At 44.6% G+C, this 22,180-nt stretch overlaps 1 protein-coding gene across 2 annotated transcripts in view; it reads left to right on the top strand.

The window, feature by feature from the left end:
- The window catches only part of PIGG (phosphatidylinositol glycan anchor biosynthesis class G (EMM blood group)), a 556,446-nt gene that overhangs the window by 61,241 nt on the left and 473,025 nt on the right, over nucleotides 1-22,180 (top strand). For both annotated transcript variants that reach the window (XM_063455507.1, XM_063455506.1), the window contains exon 3: nucleotides 14,622-14,831. In XM_063455507.1, the coding sequence (XP_063311577.1) occupies nucleotides 14,622-14,831 (210 nt within the window). The remainder of the gene's footprint in view (nucleotides 1-14,621; nucleotides 14,832-22,180) is intronic.

Raw genomic sequence — 22,180 nt, 5'->3', positions numbered from 1 at the left:
TACGCCTGTAGCTTCTATGCCCTTGAAGTCCTTGGGAGACAGACCTAGCGGAAATGCTTTGTTACATAGGTATGGTGTTGGGAAAATTGGGTGTGTAAGTGCATATTTATGTGCCGTAGTGTCCCAGATCTTGATTGAATTCAGGATTGCTGGGCAGGTTGTGTGGAGCTCGGGTCTATCGGCTTTGGGAACCCAGATCCAGAACTGTGGGAGGTCAGTGCTCATGAGCAGTGTTTCCAAATCAACCCATCTATGGGTATCTGATTCCACTATTTTTGCTAATTGAGTCGACAGATAATAGTTTGTTTTAGACAGTGAATGTCGTTTGTTTTAGCCAGTGAATGTCTGTATCGGGTATTCCAAGTGGCATGCCAACCGACTTTTCTTTTTTTTTTTTTTTTCCATATATAATTTTTATTGAAATGTCAACAAAGTGGTACATTGTGGCAGAGTTTCAGGTTAGTACAACATACACTGTCTTGGTCACAGAGTCGTCTTTTAACATTGTATGCATGTAAAATTACAATTTGCTTTGTTCTACGATGACGGCATCGGCTGACGTGGGTCAGTTATACCTGAATTTCCAAGTTACATTTCACAAATCTACATTTCGGGTTTTGTCATGAAATTAAGGGATGGTAGGGGGTGGATACAGAAAGAAAAAGGGGGGGGGCAGGGGGTAGGGAGAGTATGAGTTCACTTATTAACATTCTTGTAATCATGCATATTTCGTGCAACGAGTTATAGACATAGTGACATATTGTTAATTAATAACATGGTAGTTTCCAAAGCTTCACTTTAACCCCTATGCCCTCTTACTTGGGCAACCAACTGCCCCATTCCTCTCCAAATTTCTCCCCTCGACCATGAAGTCGGTAGGCCATGCTTTCATAGGAGCTAATTATGTCTAATTTTTGTGTACCTGCCAGTATGGCAGGGGGCAGGGGGGGGGGGGGGGGACTTGTTTTTCCATAGTGAGGCTATATTGACTTTTGCTAACGTAAGTATGTTAATGATCACTTTCCTGTGGGGGTGTCTCTTCATTTCGGGTATCATATGTAGGAGACATTGTGCTGGTTTGCGTGGTAGACACATTTGCGTAGTAGTTAGTATTAGTGTCCGCACTTGTTCCCAGTAGGTACGCAATCCCGGGCAGTCCCAGAAAATGTGCAACATTGACCCTCTCGCCTTTTCACACCTCCAACACAATTCAGATGTACCTTGGAACATTTTAGCCAGTCTCTCAAGTACCACCGCATGAGTATTTTACAGTATGCCTCCCACAAAGATAGGCTTCTCGATGCTTTTTTTTTTTGTCAATGTCATGGCCTCATACCATTGGTCTATGGGAAATGTTGTACCCAAATCCTCTTCCCACTGACTCATGTAAGATAATTTTGTTGGAGTTGGAGACGGTCCACCTAGGATGGCGTTATAACAGAGAGACAGAGGTTTCGATTGTGTAGGTGATATTACCTAAGAGTCAGTGTTCCTTTTTGGGTGTTGGCTCGGAGCTGTGCAAGTTTGGTTGTCAGTATATTTTTTACCCTTAGGTATAGAAATAGGTCCCTTGGTTCTAGGGAATACTGCATTTGGAGAGTAGGATATGTTTTGACACTGTCTTTCTCCATTAGTTCTTGCACTGAGCGCACCCCTTTATCTTTCCAAGGTTTTACGGCTAGGTCTGGGGAAAGAGCCGTCAAGGTCTCTATTGGGGCCTCCCTCAGCAATGTTTCGGCGGTTAGTATATTTGGGCTCCAGGCTATCCACGAGGAGAGCAAGAACCGCGTACAGTGTAGTAGTCCCACACCCGCCACCTTGGGGAACATGCTTACCCACAAGGTGTGAGTTATGTCATAAGAGCGTAGGCAAGCGTTTTCTAGAGACAGCCATATAGGGTAATGTCTCGTCTGTGTAGGGTTGAGGAGTCTTAAACCCTGTGCCAGTACTGTAGCTCTGTAGTATGCCCTGATATCTGGGAGTCCTAGGCCCCCTTTTATGTAGTGGAGTCCCAGCTTATTTTGTGCTACTCTGGGGGGTGTTCTCTTCCAGACGTGAGCGTTTATCGTGCTTTGGAATTTGTTCACCAGTTTGTTTGGTAGTGCTATGGGTATTGTGCGAAAGAGGTATAGGATCAATGGGAGGATCATCATCTTTAGGGAGTTTATGCGTCCTAGCCATGAGACCTCCAAAGCTGCCCATTTTCCCAAGTCTTTGTCAATACGCCGTAATAGTGGTATGTGATTCTCATGGGGAAGAGCTGGGTTGGTTTTTGTCAGCTGTATACCCAGGTAAGTCAGTGATTTTTCACGCCAGTCGAAGTGATAGAAGTTTTCTAGGTCAGTGATTGTGTCGTGTGGAAGGTTGATTGGCAGCGACTCTGTCTTGGTAGAGTTATTTTTGTAGTAGGATACTAAACCGTATGCCCTCAGTAATTCTAGTAAGTGTGGGATAGTTGATTTCAGCTCTGCGAGAAAGAGGAGGATATCATCCGCGAATAGGGATATCTTTTTGGGACCTCCGGGCGTGTCTAGGCCCTTGATTTGAGGGTTCTCTTTGATGAGTCGCAGGAGGGGTTCTAGGCATAATATTAAAATGAGTGGGGATAGTGGACATCCCTGACGTGTACTGTTCCAGATGGTGAAGGGTTTGGACAGGAAACCCGTGCTGAATACCTTGGCTGATGGGTTTTGGTAGAGGGCCATGATGCTGGAGATGAAGGGTGCCGGAAAGCCTATTTTGGACAGTATTTGTTCCATGTACCCCCAGTGTAAGCGGTCAAACGCTTTTTCCGCGTCCAAAGCTAGTATCCGTCTCTTTTGTAAGGTGCGGTTTGCCCAGTCAATCAGGTTAATAAAGTGTCTTGTGTTATCCCCTACCTGCCTCCCAGGTACGAAGCCTGCTTGTTCTTCTGAGATTAGAGATAGTAGTAGCGGCTTTATTCTACCTGCTATCTGCTTGGCGTAAAGTTTTAGATCTGCATTAAGTAAGTTTGGGTAGTGTCACTATGAATGCCTCCAGCATTTCACCCGGGAGTTGCCCTGTTTGTTTGATTGTGTTGAAGAGCCGTGTGAGATGCGGTACGAGTTGGTTTATTAATCTAATGTAGTAATAGTTAAGCAAGCCGTCAGGACCTGGGGATTTATGCGCGGGTAGTGATTTTATCGCTAATCTAACCTAACGGTTTCGCAAGGTTTTATTGTTGGTCAGATGTAACGTATGGGAGTTGCACATGTTCTAAGAATTGAGCTATTTCATCTCTGGAGGGTTGGTGCATTTCAGGGTCTCTGTGTAGCTGGTACAGGGATTCGTAATAATCTGCTAGTGCATTGACGATATCCTGGGGGTTGTATAGCTTGTCCCCGTCTTTTGACATTATATAAGGGATTTGTGTTTGGAGGTGGCGCTGTTTAATTTTTTTAGCTAATGGTTTACCTGCTTTGTTCCCTGTCATGTAGTAGGTTTGTTTCAGGTATCTCATTTTTTTTCTCCGTGTCTTGCAGCTGAAGTGAATGTAGGCTGGCTTTTAGTTTACCTAGAGTGACGTGGTACGATTTGGTCGGGTTACTCTTGTGTAGAGCCTCCAGGACGGAGATTTCCTGTTTTAATGATTCCTGTTTGTTTTTAGTTCTCTTCACCAAAGAGCCCAATTGTATTAGGTTCCCTCTCATTACTGCCTTGTGTGCCATCCACTGTGTGGTGATAGGTGTTGTGCAGTGAGTGTGGTCAGAGAAATATTGTATGGCTTGTTCTATTATTTTTGTCAGGGATGTCGGATTATCCATCAGGGACTCGTTTAGGCGCCAGGCGCCTCTGCCCCTGGCTGGATGGGGCGTTTTCAAGTCAACCAGTACTGGTGCATGGTCCGACCAATTGATGGACCCTATATGTGCTCCTTTCACCAGTGGGAGTGTTCGCCTATCAGAGAGGCATAAGTCTATCCTAGAGTAGGTCGTGTGAACTTGGGAATAGTATGTGTAGTCCCTCATACGAGGGTGGATATTACGCCATATGTCATAGTAGTCGTGTGTGTACAGCAATTTGGCCAGGTGGTTGCCTAGTGATACTGAGGCATATTTGGGTGGTCGGTGCTGGGACCTGCTCATGTCTAGGAGCGGATCAGGTTAGTCTCTGCAGATTATAGTGTGCCCTACTTTTAGTTGGTCAATTTTCTGAAACGCTTTGTTTAGAAACGATTTTTGTGTGTCATTGGAATGCCATTTAGGGTTCCCACCACAATCAGGAGCCTCCCATCTCTACTTGCATATTCTTTGGACAATGTGAATACCCAGTCATCGTGGAAGTATGTCGAGACTCCCCTCCTTTTGGAGTTGGCCTGTGCATGAAAGGCTTGGGAGTAGCGTTTATATGTAAATTTAGGGGGGTTGCGTGCACAGAAGTGGGTTTCTTGGAGACAGGCAATGGCTGCTTTGGAGGTAGTTACACTCTATGAGCCACTCTATGAGCTTCTATGAGCTTCCTCAGTAGCTACTGAGGAAGCTCATAGAGTGAAACGCGTTTAGCTGATTATTCTGGACTTTTTATTGGACTTTTATTGGATCTTTTTTACTTTCTAAGTACCCATTTATTTTGTTTTTAATACAATAAATGTTATTTACTATTTTATACTTTAGTCCAAAGTCCTTTCTAGCCATCAGTTACTCCATTGGGGAGAGTGCTATTCCCCCTCTAAAGTAGCACATTGTTTATCAACCTCAGAGCCGGGATTTCAGGGCTCTGCAGAAGGTGAGCACAACTATTTATATTTCAAAATACCATTATAGTATGTGCAATTCTACACAGTTGTTTTTCTGCTTTTCTTCTCGTTGTATACTCCTGGAGGGACACTACCTGGGATAAAGGGGTGTGTTGCTGCCCTAAAAGCATAAAGGATCCTTTTACGGAGCCAATACCATATAGGCTCCTGTCCATGTGAGTGGTTTCAGTCATTACTTACTACCAATTATCCATTTTTGGAACATCTGCACTATATTTTTGTTTTTCTTGTTTTTGTTTCCTTGTATATGTACATTCAAGTTTTTCAAGACTGTCACTGTACCAAAGGGGTGAGTAAACCCCTCTACTGTTTAGAGCGCTCCACTTGTTTGGTATAATTTGTATACCTTATTTCTGTATAAGTTGTGGTATAAGTCCGTCGTACGGAGAAGTGCGGGGTTAGTCCGCCATCTGCCAGCCTTCTTGCTGCTGCTTCGGTGGTGTGGCATCTCTCTCTCGTGATTCTCTGTACTGGAATAGACCCCATTCCTTCAGGAGACGCATGCCTACTTCTGGTTCATTTGCTGTGTAGTTTCTCCCTTGTCGCCATATTAGAAGCTTTGTAGGGTATCCCCACCTGTACTGTATTTGATTATTCCTGAGAGTTTTGGTAATTGTGACAAATTCTCTGCACCGAGCCATCGTTAACGCTGATAAGTCTGCATAGATTTGGACCTTAGCATATGGCTCCAGTAATGTGGTAGTTTTCCTTGATGCCGCCAATAAGGCTTCTTTTGACTTGTAATAGTGGAATCGTGCCACTGCATCTCTCGGGGTGTCACGGGGTAGCCGTTGGGGCTTTGGCAACCTGTGCGCTCTGTCCATGAGCCAGTCACCTTCTTTTATGTCTGGTAAGAGAGTTTTACATAGTATTACCAGGTATTCATACAGGGCGTCTGCCGTTACCGTTTCCGGTATTCCTCGGAACCGCACATTATTGCTTCTGGACCGGTCTTCCATGTCCGCCAGCTTTCGCTTTAGTTGCTGGTGCTCTTCAGTGAGATTGTGCACCATGTCCGCTAGCTCAGTATGTTCTGTGCACAGCTCCTCCGTGCGTGCCTCTAGGCTGTGTGTGCGTTCACCTAGATCTGTCACCTCCTGTTTTAGTTCGTTAGTCACCTATTTAAGATCCGCTTGTAGTGTGACTCTAAACTCTTGTAGCATCGAGTATAACTTTTTTTCCGACACAGGAGCATCAGTGTATCGTCTGGACTCCTGTTCTGAGTCTGATTGGGCCTCCGCGTTGTGTAGGCCTCCGTCGCCATCTTATATATGTGTCCATTTTATTGGACTTTTCATAGAATAGGCGTTTTGTTCGGAGTAGGTCCTTACTTACGTAGCTAATCATCAGTTCCCTGAGCAGTCGCCTAATTTCTTTCAGTTCCATGGTCGTGGTTTGGGTTACCGCCTGTCTATGTTGCATTTCCTTTTTACGTAATTGTTTTTGTAGTTCGGTCAGTCTGTCATACTTCTTCTTTTTTTGTTGTGTTGCAATTTTAACTAGCAATGCGCGTGTTAGTTTTATGGGCTGCCCATAACGTTGTTGGGGATATGTCAGGGGTATCGTTAACCTGAAATTATTGCGTGATTTCCTGTTTTATTTTCACCATTATTTGGGCGTCTCTGAGGGAGGCATTGAGTCTCCATTTCCATGGGGAATGAGGTCCTGGGATTCTTATAGTGATTGTGCTATGTCAGCATGATCAAACCAGGAGATAAGATTTATCTCGAAAGTCTTAATCCATTGCATGCCTAGTTGGTTAGTGAGAAAAAGGTCAATGTGCGAGTAGGTAGTGTGTGCTGCCGAGTAGAATGTGTAGTCCCTCAAGCTCGTATTAAAATTCCACTAGGGAGGGTTTTTGTCAGTGTTTCAAGTTCTGTCCAGAATGTTTGGCAGGGGGTGTTGGGCACGTATATGTTAATTAGGTGATAGGTGTTGGTAGGGAGTGTACTCGTCAGGACCACGTTCCGGCCTTCCGTGTGTCAGGAACCAGGAACCAGACAGAGACAGAAGTAGATGCAAACACACCTTTATTAATAAATAACTAATAAATAACAAAAGCAAAGTCCAGGAATCAAGCAGGGGTCAGTCACCAGAGCGGGTAGTCAGACAAGCCAGGATCAGGAGCACGGAGAGCAGCGGAGTCAGGAACAAGGCCGGAGTCAGGAACCAGGAGCAAACAGGAAACACAGGAACAAGGAGACTTCTGGGAAACAGGAAACCACGCAAGGGCAAGGAGGTTCTGGGCTTAGCTGCTTAAATAGGCAGAACTGATTAGCAGCAGGGTTGATTACTACTCACAGGTGAGTAACCGTGGCAACAAGCAGAAGCAGCTCATAGTAATTGCAGCTGAAAACTCAATCACTGAAACAGAAAGGGTTGCTGTTTAAAACAGCAAAGAAACCCTGACAGTACCTCCCCCTCAACGACTCCCCCCATCTCAGTTGGTGGGTCCGGGCTTCATGGGGAAGCGGGCGTGATAGGAACGAAGGAGGGATGGTGCATGGACATCAGAGGCTGGAACCCAGGAGCGTTCCTCTGGACCGTATCCTTTCCAGTGCACCAAGTATTGGATCTGTCCTCTGAAGACCCGTGAGTCAATGATGCTGCGTATTTCATATTCCTCATGATTGTCAATCAGAACAGGACGTGGACGTGGCACTGAGGTGGTGTAGCGATTACAAACCAACGGTTTCAAGAGGGAAACATGGAAAACATTTGAGATGCGCATGTTAGCAGGAAGGTCAAGTGCGTAAGCTACAGGGTTAACCCTTCGAAGTATACGAAATGGCCCAACGTATCGGGGTGCCAGTTTTTGTGAGGGAACACGGAGGCGTAGGTTGCGGGAAGACAGCCAGACCCTCTCTCCGACCTGATAGGTAGGTGCAGGAAGGCGTCTGCGGTCGGCCTGGAGTTTGTAGTTCTGCATTGCGCGTTGCAAAGAACTCTGAACCTGCACCCAAGTGGAACGGAGTTCCCTGAGATGTTCCTCCAATGCCGGTATCTCCTGTGGCAAGAACGTATCAGGCAACATGGACTGTTGAAACCCATAGTTTGCCAGGAACGGGGATAGCCGGGAGGAGGCATTAATCGCACTATTGTGGGCAAACTCCGCCCAGGGTAGCAGATCAGACCAGTTGTTCTGGTGGTCAGAAATGTAGCAACGCAGAAACTGTTCCAGTGTTTGGTTAGCTCGTTCCGCTGCACCATTGGATTGCGGGTGGTAGGCCGAGGAGAAGGAAAGCTGAATTCCCATTTGTGTACAAAAAGCTCTCCAAAATCTGGACACGAACTGGCTACCCCTATCTGAGACTATCACTTTGGGTAACCCATGCAAACGAAAGATCTCCCGACCAAAAATTGTTGCAAGTTCCTGGGAAGTTGGTAGTTTTTTCAAGGGAATGCAATGCGACATCTTCGAGAATCGGTCAACAACCATGAGAACGACTGTATTGCCACGGGAGACCGGAAGATCTACGATAAAATCCATGGACAAGTGGGTCCAGGGTCGTTCACCATTAGGTATGGTTTGCAGGAGACCCACTGGAGGGCGTCGTGGGGTTTTGTTTTGAGCGCACACAGGACAGGCAGCTACAAAAGCGGTGACATCCGGACGGAGACTAGGCCACCAAAATTGCCGGGATACGGACCAGATTAACTGGTTTTTGCCTGGATGTCCAGCTGCTTTGGGGTCGTGGTATGTACTCAATAGTTTCGTACGGAGGTTAATAGGTACAAAACAACGGCCATTAGGTTTCTCTGGAGGAGCATTACTTTGTGCAGCCAGAATCTCCTCGCCTAGGGGTGAGGTGAGGTTAGTACGGATGGTTGCCAGTATATGGTCCGGAGGAATCACAGGAGTAGGGGTTATCTCCTCTCTAGATGGAGGGGAGAACTGTCGAGACAAGGCATCAGCCCGAATGTTTTTTGTACCGGGCAAGTAAGAAACCACATAATTGAATCTTGATAGGAAGAGAGCCCATCTAGCTTGCCGGGGGGAAAGTCGCTTAGCTTCAGAAAGATATGTTAGATTCTTGTGGTCTGTGAGTATGAGGATTGGCACTGAAGTACCCTCAAGAAGGTGCCTCCATTCTTTGAGAGCTAAAATTATGGCTAGAAGTTCTCTATCACCAATCTGGTAGTTGCATTCCGCCGGGTTCAATTTCCTCGAGAAATACCCGCACGGATGCCTGGAGCTCTCTGGGTTAGGACGTTGAGACAGGAGGGCGCCCACTCCTGTCTCAGACGCATCGACCTCAAGAATGAATGGTAAGGCAGGGTTAGGGTGTGCCAGTATAGGAGCAGCAGCAAAGGCGACTTTGAGAGACTCAAAGGCAGTAATGGCTTCCTGGGACCAATGCTGTGGATCAGCATCTCTCCTGGTCATGTCCGTGAGAGGTTTAACCAAGGAAGAAAAGTTGCGTATGAACTTCCGATAATAATTGGCGAAGCCCACAAACCGTTGTATAGAGCGAAGACCCGTAGGTCGAGGCCATTTTAGTACAGCCGAAAGTTTCTCCGGATCCATAGAGAATCCAGTATCTGAGATAACATATCCCAAGAATGTAACCTGTTTGCAGTGAAACTCACATTTCTCCAATTTGCAGAACAGACTATTTTCTCTAAGTCTCTGTAGAACATGAGAAACGTCTGCGTGATGGTTCTCGAGAGATGTGGAATGGATCAGAATATCATCAAGATAAACCACCACACATTGCTGCAGCATATCTCGCAGGACGTCATTTATAAATTCTTGGAAAACCGCCGGAGCATTGCAAAGACCAAAGGGCATTACTAGGTATTCGTAATGGCCGCTCCTGGTGTTAAATGCGGTTTTCCATTCGTGGTCCTCTTTTATCCGGACGAGATTATATGCCCCTCTCAGATCAAGTTTGGTGAAGACCGTTGCTCCCTTGAGGCGGTCAAATAATTCCGTGATTAATGGAATGGGGTAGGCATTCTTAATAGTAATAAGATTGAGACCCCTATAGTCGATACAGGGTCTCAACTCGCCATCTTTTTTCTTTACAAAGAAAAAGCCGGCCCCGGCAGGAGAAGATGACTTCCGAATAAAACCCTTAGACAGTGCATCGGTAACATACTCCTCCATGGCTCGATTCTCTGCTACAGACAGTGGGTAAATCCGGCCCCGGGGAGGATTGGTACCCGGTTGGAGTTCGATACCACAGTCATACGGACGGTGTGGTGGCAGAACGCTGGCTTGACCCTTGTCAAATACATCTTGGAATTCTTGGTACTCAGCGGGTAAGGAAGAGGCAGAACATGCGCCCAAAACTTTGACCGGTTTCTGGAGACAGGACAATGTGCATTGCTGGGACCATGATAATATCTCAGCTTTGCGCCAATCAATTGTGGGGTTATGCTTCTGTAACCAAGGGTATCCCAAAACAACCTGGTAATATGGAGAGGAAATGACCTGGAATTGGGTCGTCTCATGATGTAGAGCCCCTACAGCCAGAGATATGGGCACGGTTTCTTGGGTCACGTGGGTTGGCTGTATTGGTCTGCCATCGATGGCTTCGAAGGCTAGTGGGGAGTTGCGAGACTGTAAGGGTATAGAGTGCTTTGCTGCAAATGCACAATCTATAAACAAGCCTGCGGCCCCAGAATCAAGTAACGCCCGGGTTTCAATGCATGAATCAGGCCAGGAGAGGATAACAGGCACCAAGGGTTTGCGCACACATATCTCTGGGTCTGCAGAAAGACCACCCAAGATCTGCCCCTGACAGTATCTTGGGTGCGGGCCCTTTGCCGGACGAATCGGGCAAAATTTTAACAAGTGACCATGGTGTCCGCAGTATAGGCACAGACCCTCCCTCCTCCTAAAGGCTCTCTCCTCGACCGAGAGGCGTGAGAAGCCTAACTGCTTTGGCTCCACACAGACAGAGGACTCAGGACCGGGAGGCATGGGAGGTGAGGGAGGTTCGGGTGGGCAAGAAAAGCTCGGTGCCAAATTTACAAGAGGCCTCCGCAGGCGCTCCTTGGATGAGGATCTCTCTCGGAGTCTGATGTCAATGAGGGTGACAAATGATATCAGTTCCTCGAGATCTTTAGGTAATTCTCTGGCTGCAATCTCATTTTTAAACACATCGGAGAGACCTTGTGCAAAGGCAGCCACGAGAGTCTCGTTGTTCCAGCCACCCTCTGCTGCCATGGTACGGAATTCACTGGCATACTCGACAATAGTTTGTGCCCTGAGAATTAGACATGAGTAGTTCGTCAGTATGGGTGGAGCGAGCTGGAATATCAAAAACCCTATTGAAGGATGCAACAAATTCAGGGTAATTGTAAATAATAGGCTTCTCTGCCTCCCAGAGAGGTTTTGCCCAAGCTAGGGCCTTTTCAGACAGCAAAGAAATCATGAAGTGAACTTTGTCACTGTCTGTAGGAAATGCCTGGGGCAGGGTTTCAAGGTATCCTTTAACCTGATTTATAAATTCTCTGCACTGTGCTGGGTCGCCCCCAAAATACTGAGGGAGCGGGACAGACCCAGTCATTTCTCTAGCCGCTACAGGTTTGGAGGCTACAACCGGTGCTAGAACAGGAAGTGAGGCAGAGGCGGCCGCAATCGCAGGCTGGCCGGGTACTGGATCCAGATGGGCATACTGGTCCAAAAGGTGGTTCTTCTGGTCCCACCGGGTAAATAGGTTAGGTATAGGTGTCTTGCCTGTACCATCTGTATTCATGGCCCTTGCGTAATGTCAGGAACCAGGAACCAGACAGAGACCGAAGTAGATGCAAACACACCTTTATTAATAATTAACTAATAAATAACAAAAGCAAAGTCCAGGAATCAAGCAGGGGTCAGTCACCAGAGCGGGTAGTCAGACAAGCCAGGATCAGGAGCACGGAGAGCAGCGGAGTCAGGAACAAGGCCGGAGTCAGGAACCAGGAGCAAACAGGAAACACAGGAACAAGGAGACTTCTGGGAAACAGGAAACCACGCAAGGGCAAGGAGGTTCTGGGCTTAGCTGCTTAAATAGGCAGAACTGATTAGCAGCAGGGTTGATTACTACTCACAGGTGAGTAACCGTGGCAACAAGCAGAAGCAGCTCATAGTAATTGCAGCTGAAAACTCAATCACTGAAACAGAAAGGGTTGCTGTTTAAAACAGCAAAGAAACCCTGACACCGTGTCAGTTTGGATCTTTGTGATTTGGATAGGGCACCTCTTGTGTACAAGGATTTCCACCCCATTTCTCTTACAGAGTGCTCGAATGGCGTATGCTCTTGTATAAATATGATCTGTGAGTTGTGTCTTTGAGTTATGGGGTTTCTTGGAGTATGAGTCTGTTTATTGGGGACGTCAAGTCCATTTACGTTGAGTGAAGTCAGTTTGAGCTCCATGTTGTTTTGTCGTGCGGTATGTCAGCCAACTTTCCCAGTGTGGTGCTGTTCCTTCACCTACCGTTGGCTTTTTTTGGTTTGTGTGTCTATAATTAATTTTTGTATATTATTTGGTATTCACATCCCCGCTATTGGTGTCTAAAAATAGCTCGGGAAACATCCATCTTGGCAAGGCAGCCACTTAATTTAGTCTGGAAGTGTCCCTGGAACAATGGGAGAATGCCATGCTGGGAAAACAATAAGACAGGGAAGAGGGAAAGGCACATACAACCTGGACAATTAATACCTTCAATTCAAGTTCAGCTACATAATGTAGAATACCCTGAGGATTTTAAACCAGATGAAAAATTTGGAAAATGTCTGTTGTACTAGTAATTGGGGGAATGTGGCAAACCCATACCAAGAGGAAGAAGTAGTCCCAACTGTGACCCTATCCCCAAATACAGGACCTTTTTCCAAGGCCCATATTTGGTGAGGAAGAGGCTGGCAATTAGTCCCCTCCCGATGCCAGGGTAATGGAGGCTTCTGATATAGAGGAATATCTAAAAACGGGTTACGAAAGCTGCAGTTCTTCTTGTCTTCTGCCTTTGCAAGCCCTCCCCTTCGAAGCGATCCCAGTCTTTATGTGGATGTCCGATCACAGACTTCCAAATGTAGTTTAATGAGAAGTCTTTTGACAGGCAGGTGCTCTGGGCAATTGCCTAATTCTTGAGTTTAGCTCCACTGAGCTAAACAAACCAGGAAGTAACAGGAACGGTGTTCTGCTTGAAAGTTAGGGGATGTAACCAGATGAATTTATAAAAGTGTCAATTTCTGTTGAAATCTACACTTTTTGTAAAATGGAAAAAAAAACAGAGGACCCACTCTTCAGACAGAGCATGTAGCAAGCTACGGTGCTTTAGGGGTCTGGAGTGTGCCTTTAAGGCTATAACTGGCAGTAATGTACTATGTAAGACAGCCATCACTAATGTGTTAATGTTTTAAAAAACATATATACTTAAAGGATCACTATAGGGTCAGGAACACAAACAGGGTTAGGAACACCATATAGTGTTAAAGCCACCAAGAGCCTCTCATTCCTCCCTAAATATAGAAATCTTACTTGTATTCAAGTCTGGAGCTGCTGGTTTGTCCCTGTTTCCTTTAGACCCATAGACATAGAATACATAGACGCCGCACGTCTATGGAATTCTGTGCTGAGCGACGAGAAATGCAGCGGCCATCTTGGACCCGTCGCCGCTCTACTGAAGCTATTGAAGAACACTTGGAAAGACCATTACACCAAAGGTAAGTGAAGGACTTGGGGGCACTTATACACTTATAGCCCTTAATACCCCTATCCCTACCCCATGTCATTAATGCCCCTACCCCTAATCCTTAATACCCCTACACACAGTGTTAATACCCCTTTCCCTAGTCCTTAATACCCATATCCCTATGGTGTTAATACCCCTACCCCTACAGTGTTAATACCCCTGTGCTGGGGTAGGGGTATTAAGGACTATGTGTGCTGGGATAGGGGTATTAACACTGTGTGTGTAGGGGTATTAAGGATTAGGGGTAGGGGCATTAATGACATGGGGTAGGGGTATTAAGGGGTAGGGGCATTAAGGGCTATAAGTGCCCCAAGTCCTTCACTTGCCTTTAGTGAGATGGGCTTTCTAAGGGATCCTAGGGAGTAGCTTCAGTAGAGCGGCGACCGGTCCAAGATGGCTGCCGCATTTCTCGACGCTCAGCACAGAATGCGGCGTCTAGGTATTCTATGTCTATGTTTAGACCTGCCCACTGCCTGCTGACATCAGCAGAAGTGGTAGCCTGATCCAATCCACAGTGCTTCCCCATAGGATTGGCTAAGACTGACAAGGAGGCAGATCAGGGGCAGAGCCAGCACAATTCAAACACAGCCCTTGCCAATCAGCATCTCCTCATAGACTGAATTGAATCAATGAATCTCTGAGGAAAGTCCAGTGTCTGCATGCAGAGGGAGGAGACACTGAATGTTTGGATGCATTTTAGGCAGCCATGACCCAGGAAGGATCTCTAACAGCTATCCGAGGAGTGGCCAGTGAAGTTATCACTAGGCTGTAATGTAAACACTGCATCTCTCTGAAACAAGCCGTGTTTACAGCAAAAAGCCTGAAGGCAATGATTCTACTAACCAGTAAAAAATCAAAAAGCTGTAGTTGTTCTGGTGACTATAGTGTCCCTTAAATTCATCTCTGTATGATAGTAGTTTATGCCTTTGCTAATGTAAACCTCGCCCCAGTGTATATGTTTTATATTCTATACCGTAAAATACTTGACTATTTCTCTAAATCTTTTCCAGTCATTTTAAGCATTTAGAGTTAATATTTTAATTTTTATGTAGTACATTTGAATGAGATATGCGATTTGCAGTATTTCCACTACAAATCACTTGGTCACTTGAAAGACGGTGAGATTGTAATCTAATACATTTGTGTTCTTTGTTTTTGCAGGCTCTAATGACTGGCAGTATACCTGGATTTATCGATGTTGTCATGAATCTAAACTCTCAAGAGTTGTTGGATGATAATTTGTTATGGCAAGCAAAAGAAGCTGGCAAAAGGGTAGTATTTTATGGTGACAATACATGGATAAAACTATTTCCAAACCATTTTGTAGAACATGATGGGACAACATCATTTTTTGTTTCAGATTTTACAGAGGTATGCATTTTTACTCTATTCAAGGATGTTTATTAGAGAAAAACTGTAAACTGTTTACATCAGGGAAGGCAGCTTCCCTTTAACCTGTTAAAGTTGTTAGGGCATTATATGCCTTCCCCTTTAAAATGGGCTTTTAAGCTGTTTACAGTGGCATAGAACGCCCTAACGGCTTTGAGCCCTAGCGCCGGAGGTGTACTCACCTCTACATTTATTTAAATTCTACGTGTATATTTATGTAATGTTTTAAAATAGTTAAGTCATTTTATTAATTTTCATTTGAGGGTTCAGCCCGACAACCCAGGCAAGTCCAGAGAATTTAATTTGCAAGTCCTATGTTTATCCTTATAACTTTCCAAAACACCATAAAACCTGGACTTCGCTGAACACAAATATGAGTGTTTAAAACAGTAAAACTTATCACGACGATGAAATAAGCAGTAAAAGTGCTTTTTTTTTTTTTTGTGTGTAAGAAACGCAAAAAAAACAAACCTGAAAGCTAACTTTGTGACTAATTGGCTACTAAAAATCACTGGACATACCGCATTTTAAATACCCTGGGTTGTCTGTTTTTTTAAATGGTATGCCATGGTGGGGTTAATTTTTATTTCTGGGCTGCCATACCATCTCAAAGACAACATAACCAATCTGTCAAATTTTAATTTTCAAAAACAGAAATTGTCAGATCTTATATTTGACCCTTTAACTTTCCAAAGCACCATAAAACCTATACATTAGGGGTAGTGTTGTCCTCGTGAGACATTACTGTACACAAATATGAGTGTTTTAGAGCAGTAACATGTGCAATACTGATGATATCATCGGTGAAAGGGCAGTTTATTTGTAAAAAAAAACTAAAACAAAAAATCACATAAACACTACCTGTGGGCCAGGGTTTGTGAGTAAGTGGCTATTATAAAAGACTGGACACAACCCATATTCTGAATACCCTGGGGTATACTTTTACAAATGGTATGCCAAGGTGGGGTTAATTTTCATTCCTGGGCTACCATACGGTCTCAAAACCAACATAGACCCAGCAAACCAATCTGGCAAATTTGAATGTGCAGAAATGGAAAAGGGGAAAGCCCTATATTTGGCCCCTGTAAGTTTAAAAAAAACTCATAAAACCTGTGCATAGGGGGTACTGTGGTACTTGTAAACATTCTTGAATACAAATATGTGTATTTTATTGCAGTAAAATCTAACAATAATTATGACATTCACAGTTAAAATGTCATGCAGAACAAATTTTCTTTATTTCTCACACGTTTTTAGATTTTATTTAAGTTATGTTTTATATATAAATGTGATATTAAATGAAAGCTCTGTTTCTCCTGAACAAAATGATATACAATAAATGTGAGTGCACTTAATATGAAAGAGGTGAATTATGGTTGAACATGTAGCGCAAATTCCAGGTTTTGTTTACGTTTTGATCACAACTTGTACAGTTGGCTCCGTCCTTAACTTTTTAACGCCTTAAGGACGGTGGCGGCGGCATAGCAAGTCTACGCTGTCCTATGTACTTACCTGCTCGCTGGCGATCCCCCGCCGGCTATCGCAATGGGGGGGACTTGCCTGGCATCCCAGGGAATCCCTCTGCATCTGATCCAGCCCTTCTGGACCATGTGATTGTGAGGTGCCAGCAGGGGGAGTGCCTGGAATGACAGGTAGTCCCCCTGCTGCCTGAAAAAAAGTTAAATCAAAGTTAAAAACAGTTTAAAATTAAATATGATCAGTAAACATGCCGGTTTTTGCATTTTTCATACACAAACGGCACTTACACTGATAATCTTATTGTTGTGTTACGTTTTACGGTTTTGAAACACTAATATTTGTGTTCAGCGAAGTCTCCTGAGTATAACAGTACCCCTCATGTATGGTGTTTTCAAAAGTTACAGAGTCAAATACACTGCTCAAAAAAATAAAGGGAACACAAAAATAACACATCCTAGATCTGAATGAATTAAATATTCTTCTGAAATACTTTGTTCTTTACATAGTTGAATGTGCTGCCAACAAATTCACACAAAAATAAAAAAATGGAAATCAAATTTTTTAACCCATGGAGGTCTGGATTTGAGTCACACTCAAAATTAAAGTGGAAAAACACTCTACAGGCTGATCCAACTTTGATGTAATGTCCTTAAAACAAGTCAAAATGAGGCTCAGTAGTGTGTGTGACCTCCACGTGCCTGCATGACCTCCCTACAATGCCTGTGCATGCTCCTGAAGAGTTGGCGGATGGTCTCCTGAAGGATCTCCTCCCAGACCTGGACTAAAGCATCTGCCAACTCCCGGACAGTCTGTGGTGCAACGTGACATTGGTGGATGGAGCAAGACATGATGTCCCAGATGTGCTCAATTGGATTCAGGTCTGGGGAATGGACGGGCCTGTCCATAGCATCAATGCCTTCGTCTTGCAGGAACTGCTGACACACTCCAGCCACATGAGGTCTAGCATTGTCTTGCGTTAGGATGAACCCAGGGCCAACCGCACCAGCATATGGTCTCACAAGGGGTCTGAGGATCTCATCTCGGTACCTAATGGCAGTCAGGCTACCTCTGGCGAGCACATGGAGGGCTGTGCGGCCCCCCAAAGAAATGCCACCCCACACCATTACTGACCAACTGCAAAACCGGTCGTGCTAGAAGATGTTGCAGGCAGCAGAACGTTCTCCACGGCGTCTCCAGACTCAGTCACGTCTGTCACATGTGCTCAGTGTGAACCTGCTTTCATCTGTGAAGAGCACAGGGCGCCAGTGGCGAATTTTCCAATCTTGATGTTCTCTGGCAAATGCCAAACATCCTGCACGGTGTTGGGCTGTAAGCACAACCCCCACCTGTGGACGTTGGGCCCTCATACCACCCTCATGGAGTCTATTTCTGACCGTTTGAGAACCTCTCTTTTATTGGGGGTGTCTTGCTAATTGCCTATAATTTCCACCTGTTGTCTATCCCATTTGCACAACAGCATGTGAAATTGATTGTCACTCAGTGTTGCTTCCGAAGTGGACAGGTTGATTTCACAGAAGTGTGATTGACTTGGAGTTACATTGTGTTGTTTAAGTGTTCCCTTTATTTTTCTGAGCAGTGTATAAGGCTTGTGTTTCAGTTTTTTCACATTGAAATTTTCCAGATATGTTATGTTGCCTTTGTGACCGTATGGTAGACCAGGAGTGAGAATTACCACCATGATGGCATACCATTTGCAAAAGTAGACAACCCAATGTATTGCAAATGGGGTATGTCCAGTCTTTTTAAGTAGCCACCTAATCACAAACACAACAAAATTGGTGTTCAAATTTGTTTTTTTGCATTTTTCACACTCAAACAAATTTGAAAGCTAACTTTGGCCAGTGTTTGTGACTTAGTGGCTACTAAAAAAGACTAGACATACCCCATTTGCAATATTTTGTCTACTATTGCAAATGGTATGCCATCATTGGGGTAATTCTCATTCCTGGGCTACCATTTGGTCTCAAAGGCAACGCAACCAATCTGGCGAATTTCAATGTGAAAGAACTGAAAAATGTTACAAGCTATATTTGACCCTGGAACTTCCCAAAAACCATAAAACCTGTACATAGGAGGTACTGTTTTACATGTGAGACATTGCTGAATACAAAAATGTGTCTGTAAGTCTGCTCCTGTTGGTCGCGTTTATGGGTTAATTCCAGGTCGCTGATCTTCTGTGTGAGATCTATGATCTGGCGGCTAGTTTCTTTCTTTCTTTGGGTGGCTATTCTAATGAGATGGCCTCTGATGACGCCATTATGAGCTTCCCATACCGTCATGTCTGATACTCCTTCTGTGACATTTTCAGTAAAGTATTGATTAAGGTGTTCCGTCACCTGTGCCAGTATTGCCGCATCCATCAGCGAGTCATTTAGCCTCCACGAGGTTCTTGTCGGTCTGAACAATGGTGATGTCATACACACTTGCACTGCGCTGTGGTCCGACCACGTCGTGGTGAGGATGTCAGCCCTCTGGAGGTATGTGAGCCCCTCTTGTTGCACGAATATATAGTCAATCCTGGTGTACCTGTGATGTAGCGTGGAGCAGTAGGTGTAGTCCCTTCCCTCTGGCTGTAGTGCTCTCCAAGTGTCTACCAGCCTTATGTCTCTAAGAGCCTTACGTATGGGTTTTAATCGCGGAGTCTGGAACGCTGCTGCTTCCCGTGGTGGTATCTTTTCGGGGGTCCAGGGGTACGTTGAGGTCCCCTCCAAATAGAAGTGTTCCTTCCGTGAATCGGGATAGCTTCGCCATTGTTCTTCTATGGAAGCTGGCTTGTCCACTGTTCGGAGCGTAGGCCGTAGCGAACGTGTACATTTTCCGCGCTATGTCTCCTTTGCTGCAGAGAAATCTACCCCCCGCATCTTCCATCTTGTCCATGAGGATGAATTGTAAGTGGGATGACAATAATATCGCCATCCCTGCTTTTTCGGGAAGATGGGTGATTGCTATAAAAGTTTGTTTGGTAGTAGTTGTCCCTTAGCAGCTTGTTAGTTTCTGGTCTGAGGTGCGTTTCCTGTAGGAGGGCAACTGATACATGTTGCTGCTTGAGTTTGCGAAGAAGGTGTGATCTTTTCTCCGGGGTGTTAAGGCCCCTGCAGTTTTGTGTACAGATCACTAGGAGCGTCGGCGTGTACGCCATTTTGCTAGATCCCGGGATCTCCTACTGGTTGCCGTTCAGTGAGTCCGCCTCTGCGTCCGCGAGGGCAACGGCCTCAACGTCAAGCGGGCGGGCGCGGGCGCTGTTCCGAGGGCGGCAACTCTGGGTAGAAGGGAGGGGGGCTATAAGTTGAGGAGTAGTGTGTGTGTGAGTGGTGTGACTATGTGTGAATGGTAGGTTGCGTCGAAAGCTGTGTGTGTCCCCGAACCGCTGATGGGTCGAAAGGGGTTCGTCCTGTGCGGCCGATCAGGGGTGTTAGGGGTATCGCGGTACCCCGGTATAAGGTAGCACCGTGCGTCTGGGTAGATAGTGCCGTACCGCCGGTCAGTCCTCCCGGCTAGGCTTCGGCAGTGGTCACCCAGTGGGTATTCTACACGGGTCGTGTGTCGGGTGGTGGCCTGTGCTTTACGGGGTGTATCTCTCCCGTTATGTCAATTGGTGTGGTGTGTGGCAAATTGTGTCCCGCGGGTCTGCGTTCCCGCTATATTTGTCGTTTGTGAGATGCACATATGCTATTTCGTTTTGTTGTCTGAAGTATAACCTTGTCGATGGGGTAGGTATCTGGTACGCCGTGTGTGTATGGATGGCTGGCTTGTCTGCTATTGAGTGTCTTAATTGAGGTATCGTCTCCCTCCGTGTCAGGTCGTCGTCAGACATGGTGTGTGTGCTGGCGGTCTGGTGTGCGAGTGGTGAGTCCATTAGAGCATGGGATGTCGCGACTGTGTGCATGGTGGGCTTCCTTAACACTGGCTGAGCCGTTCCAGGGGGGCCGTCTAGCATGGTTTTCCTGGGTCGTCTGTGTAGGTAGTGTAAAAAAAAAAATATTAGACCGGTTATAAAATAAATTAAATGCATTTATATATATAAAATATGTATATATATTATATATATAATATATATGTATATTATATATATTTAACGTCATACATGGTGTATTTTAATACTAATATTAGTATATATATTAGTATTAAAATACACTTAGAATGACGTTACATATATATAATATACATATATATATATAATAGATATATACACATATATTATATATATAAATACGTATAATTACAATAATAAATAAAATAGTAAAATTATTAAATAAAATATTGAAACAAAATTTTATATAAATTATATATACATATGTAATTTCATTCTAACTGTATTTTGTTAAGTGTATTTTGTTACCAATATATTAATAACAAAATACAGTTAAAATGACATTCTATATATATATCTATCTATATATAAAATGCAAATAACCGCAAATATATATATATATATATATATATATATATAAATACATATAATTACATAAAAGATTACATTAGTATACACGTAGAATTTAAATACCGTATATACTCGAGTATAAGCCGACCCGAATATAAGCCGAGGCCCCTAATTTTACCCCAAAAAACTGGAAAAACGTATTGACTCGAGTATAAGACTATGGTGGGAAATGCAGCAGCTACTAGTAAATTTCTAAATAAAATTAGATCCTTCAAAAATTATATTAATTGAATATTTATTTACAGTGTGTGTATATAATGAATGCAGTGTGTGTGTATGAGAGTGCAGTGTGTGTGTATATGAGTGCAGTGTGTATATGAATGCAGTGTGTATATGAATGCAGTGTGTGTGTATGAGAACGCTGTGTATGAGTGCAGTGTGTGTGTATGAGTGCAGTGTGTGTATGAATGCAGTGTGTGTGTATGAATGCTGTGTGTATGAGTGCAGTGTGTGTGTGTATGAGAATGCTGTGTGTATGAGTGCAGTGTGTGTGTATGAGTGCAGTGTGTGTGTGTATGAATGTTGTGTGTATGAGTGCAGTGTGTGTGTATGAGAATGCTGTGTGTATGAATGCAGTGTGTGTGTATGAATGCAGTGTGTGTATGAATGCAGTGTGTGTGTATGAATGTTGTGTGTATGAGTGCAGTGTGTGTGTGTATGAGAATGCTGTGTGTATGAGAATGCTGTGTGTATGAATGCAGTGTGTGTATGAATGCAGTGTGTGTGTATGAATGCAGTGTGTGTGTATGAATGCAGTGTGTGTGTATGAATGCAGTGTGTGTGCATGAATGCAGTGTGTGTGCATGAATGCAGTGTGTGTGTATGAATGCAGTGTGTGTGTATGAATGCAGTGTGTGTGCATGAATGCAGTGTGTGTGCATGAATGCAGTGTGTGTGTATGAATGCTGTGTGTGTGTATGAATGCTGTGTGTATGAGTGCAGTGTGTGTGTATGAGAATGCTGTGTGTATGAGAATGCTGTGTGTATGAGAATGCTGTGTGTGTATGAGAATGCAGTGTGTGTGTATGAATGCAGTGTGTGTGCATGAATGCAGTGTGTGTGCATGAATGCAGTGTGTGTGCATGAATGCAGTGTGTGTGCATGAATGCAGTGTGTGTATGAGTGCAGTGTGTGTGTATGCGAATGCTGTGTGTATGAGTGCAGTGTGTGTGTATGAGGGCAGTGTGTGTGTATGAATGCAGTGTGTGTGTATGAATGCTGTGTGTGTGTATGAATGCTGCGTATGAGTGCAGTGTGTGTGTATGAGAATGCTGTGTGTATGAGTGCTGTGTGTGTGTATGAATGCAGTGTGTGTGCATGAATGCAGTGTGTGTGTGTATGAGTGCAGTGTGTGTGTGTGTGTGTGAATGCAGTGTGTGTAATGCAGAGT

This window comes from Pelobates fuscus, chromosome 5 (assembly GCF_036172605.1).
Source record: "Pelobates fuscus isolate aPelFus1 chromosome 5, aPelFus1.pri, whole genome shotgun sequence".
In the NCBI taxonomy this organism is placed as follows: domain Eukaryota; kingdom Metazoa; phylum Chordata; class Amphibia; order Anura; family Pelobatidae; genus Pelobates; species Pelobates fuscus.
This window is presented reverse-complemented; position numbering and strand designations above follow the sequence as displayed.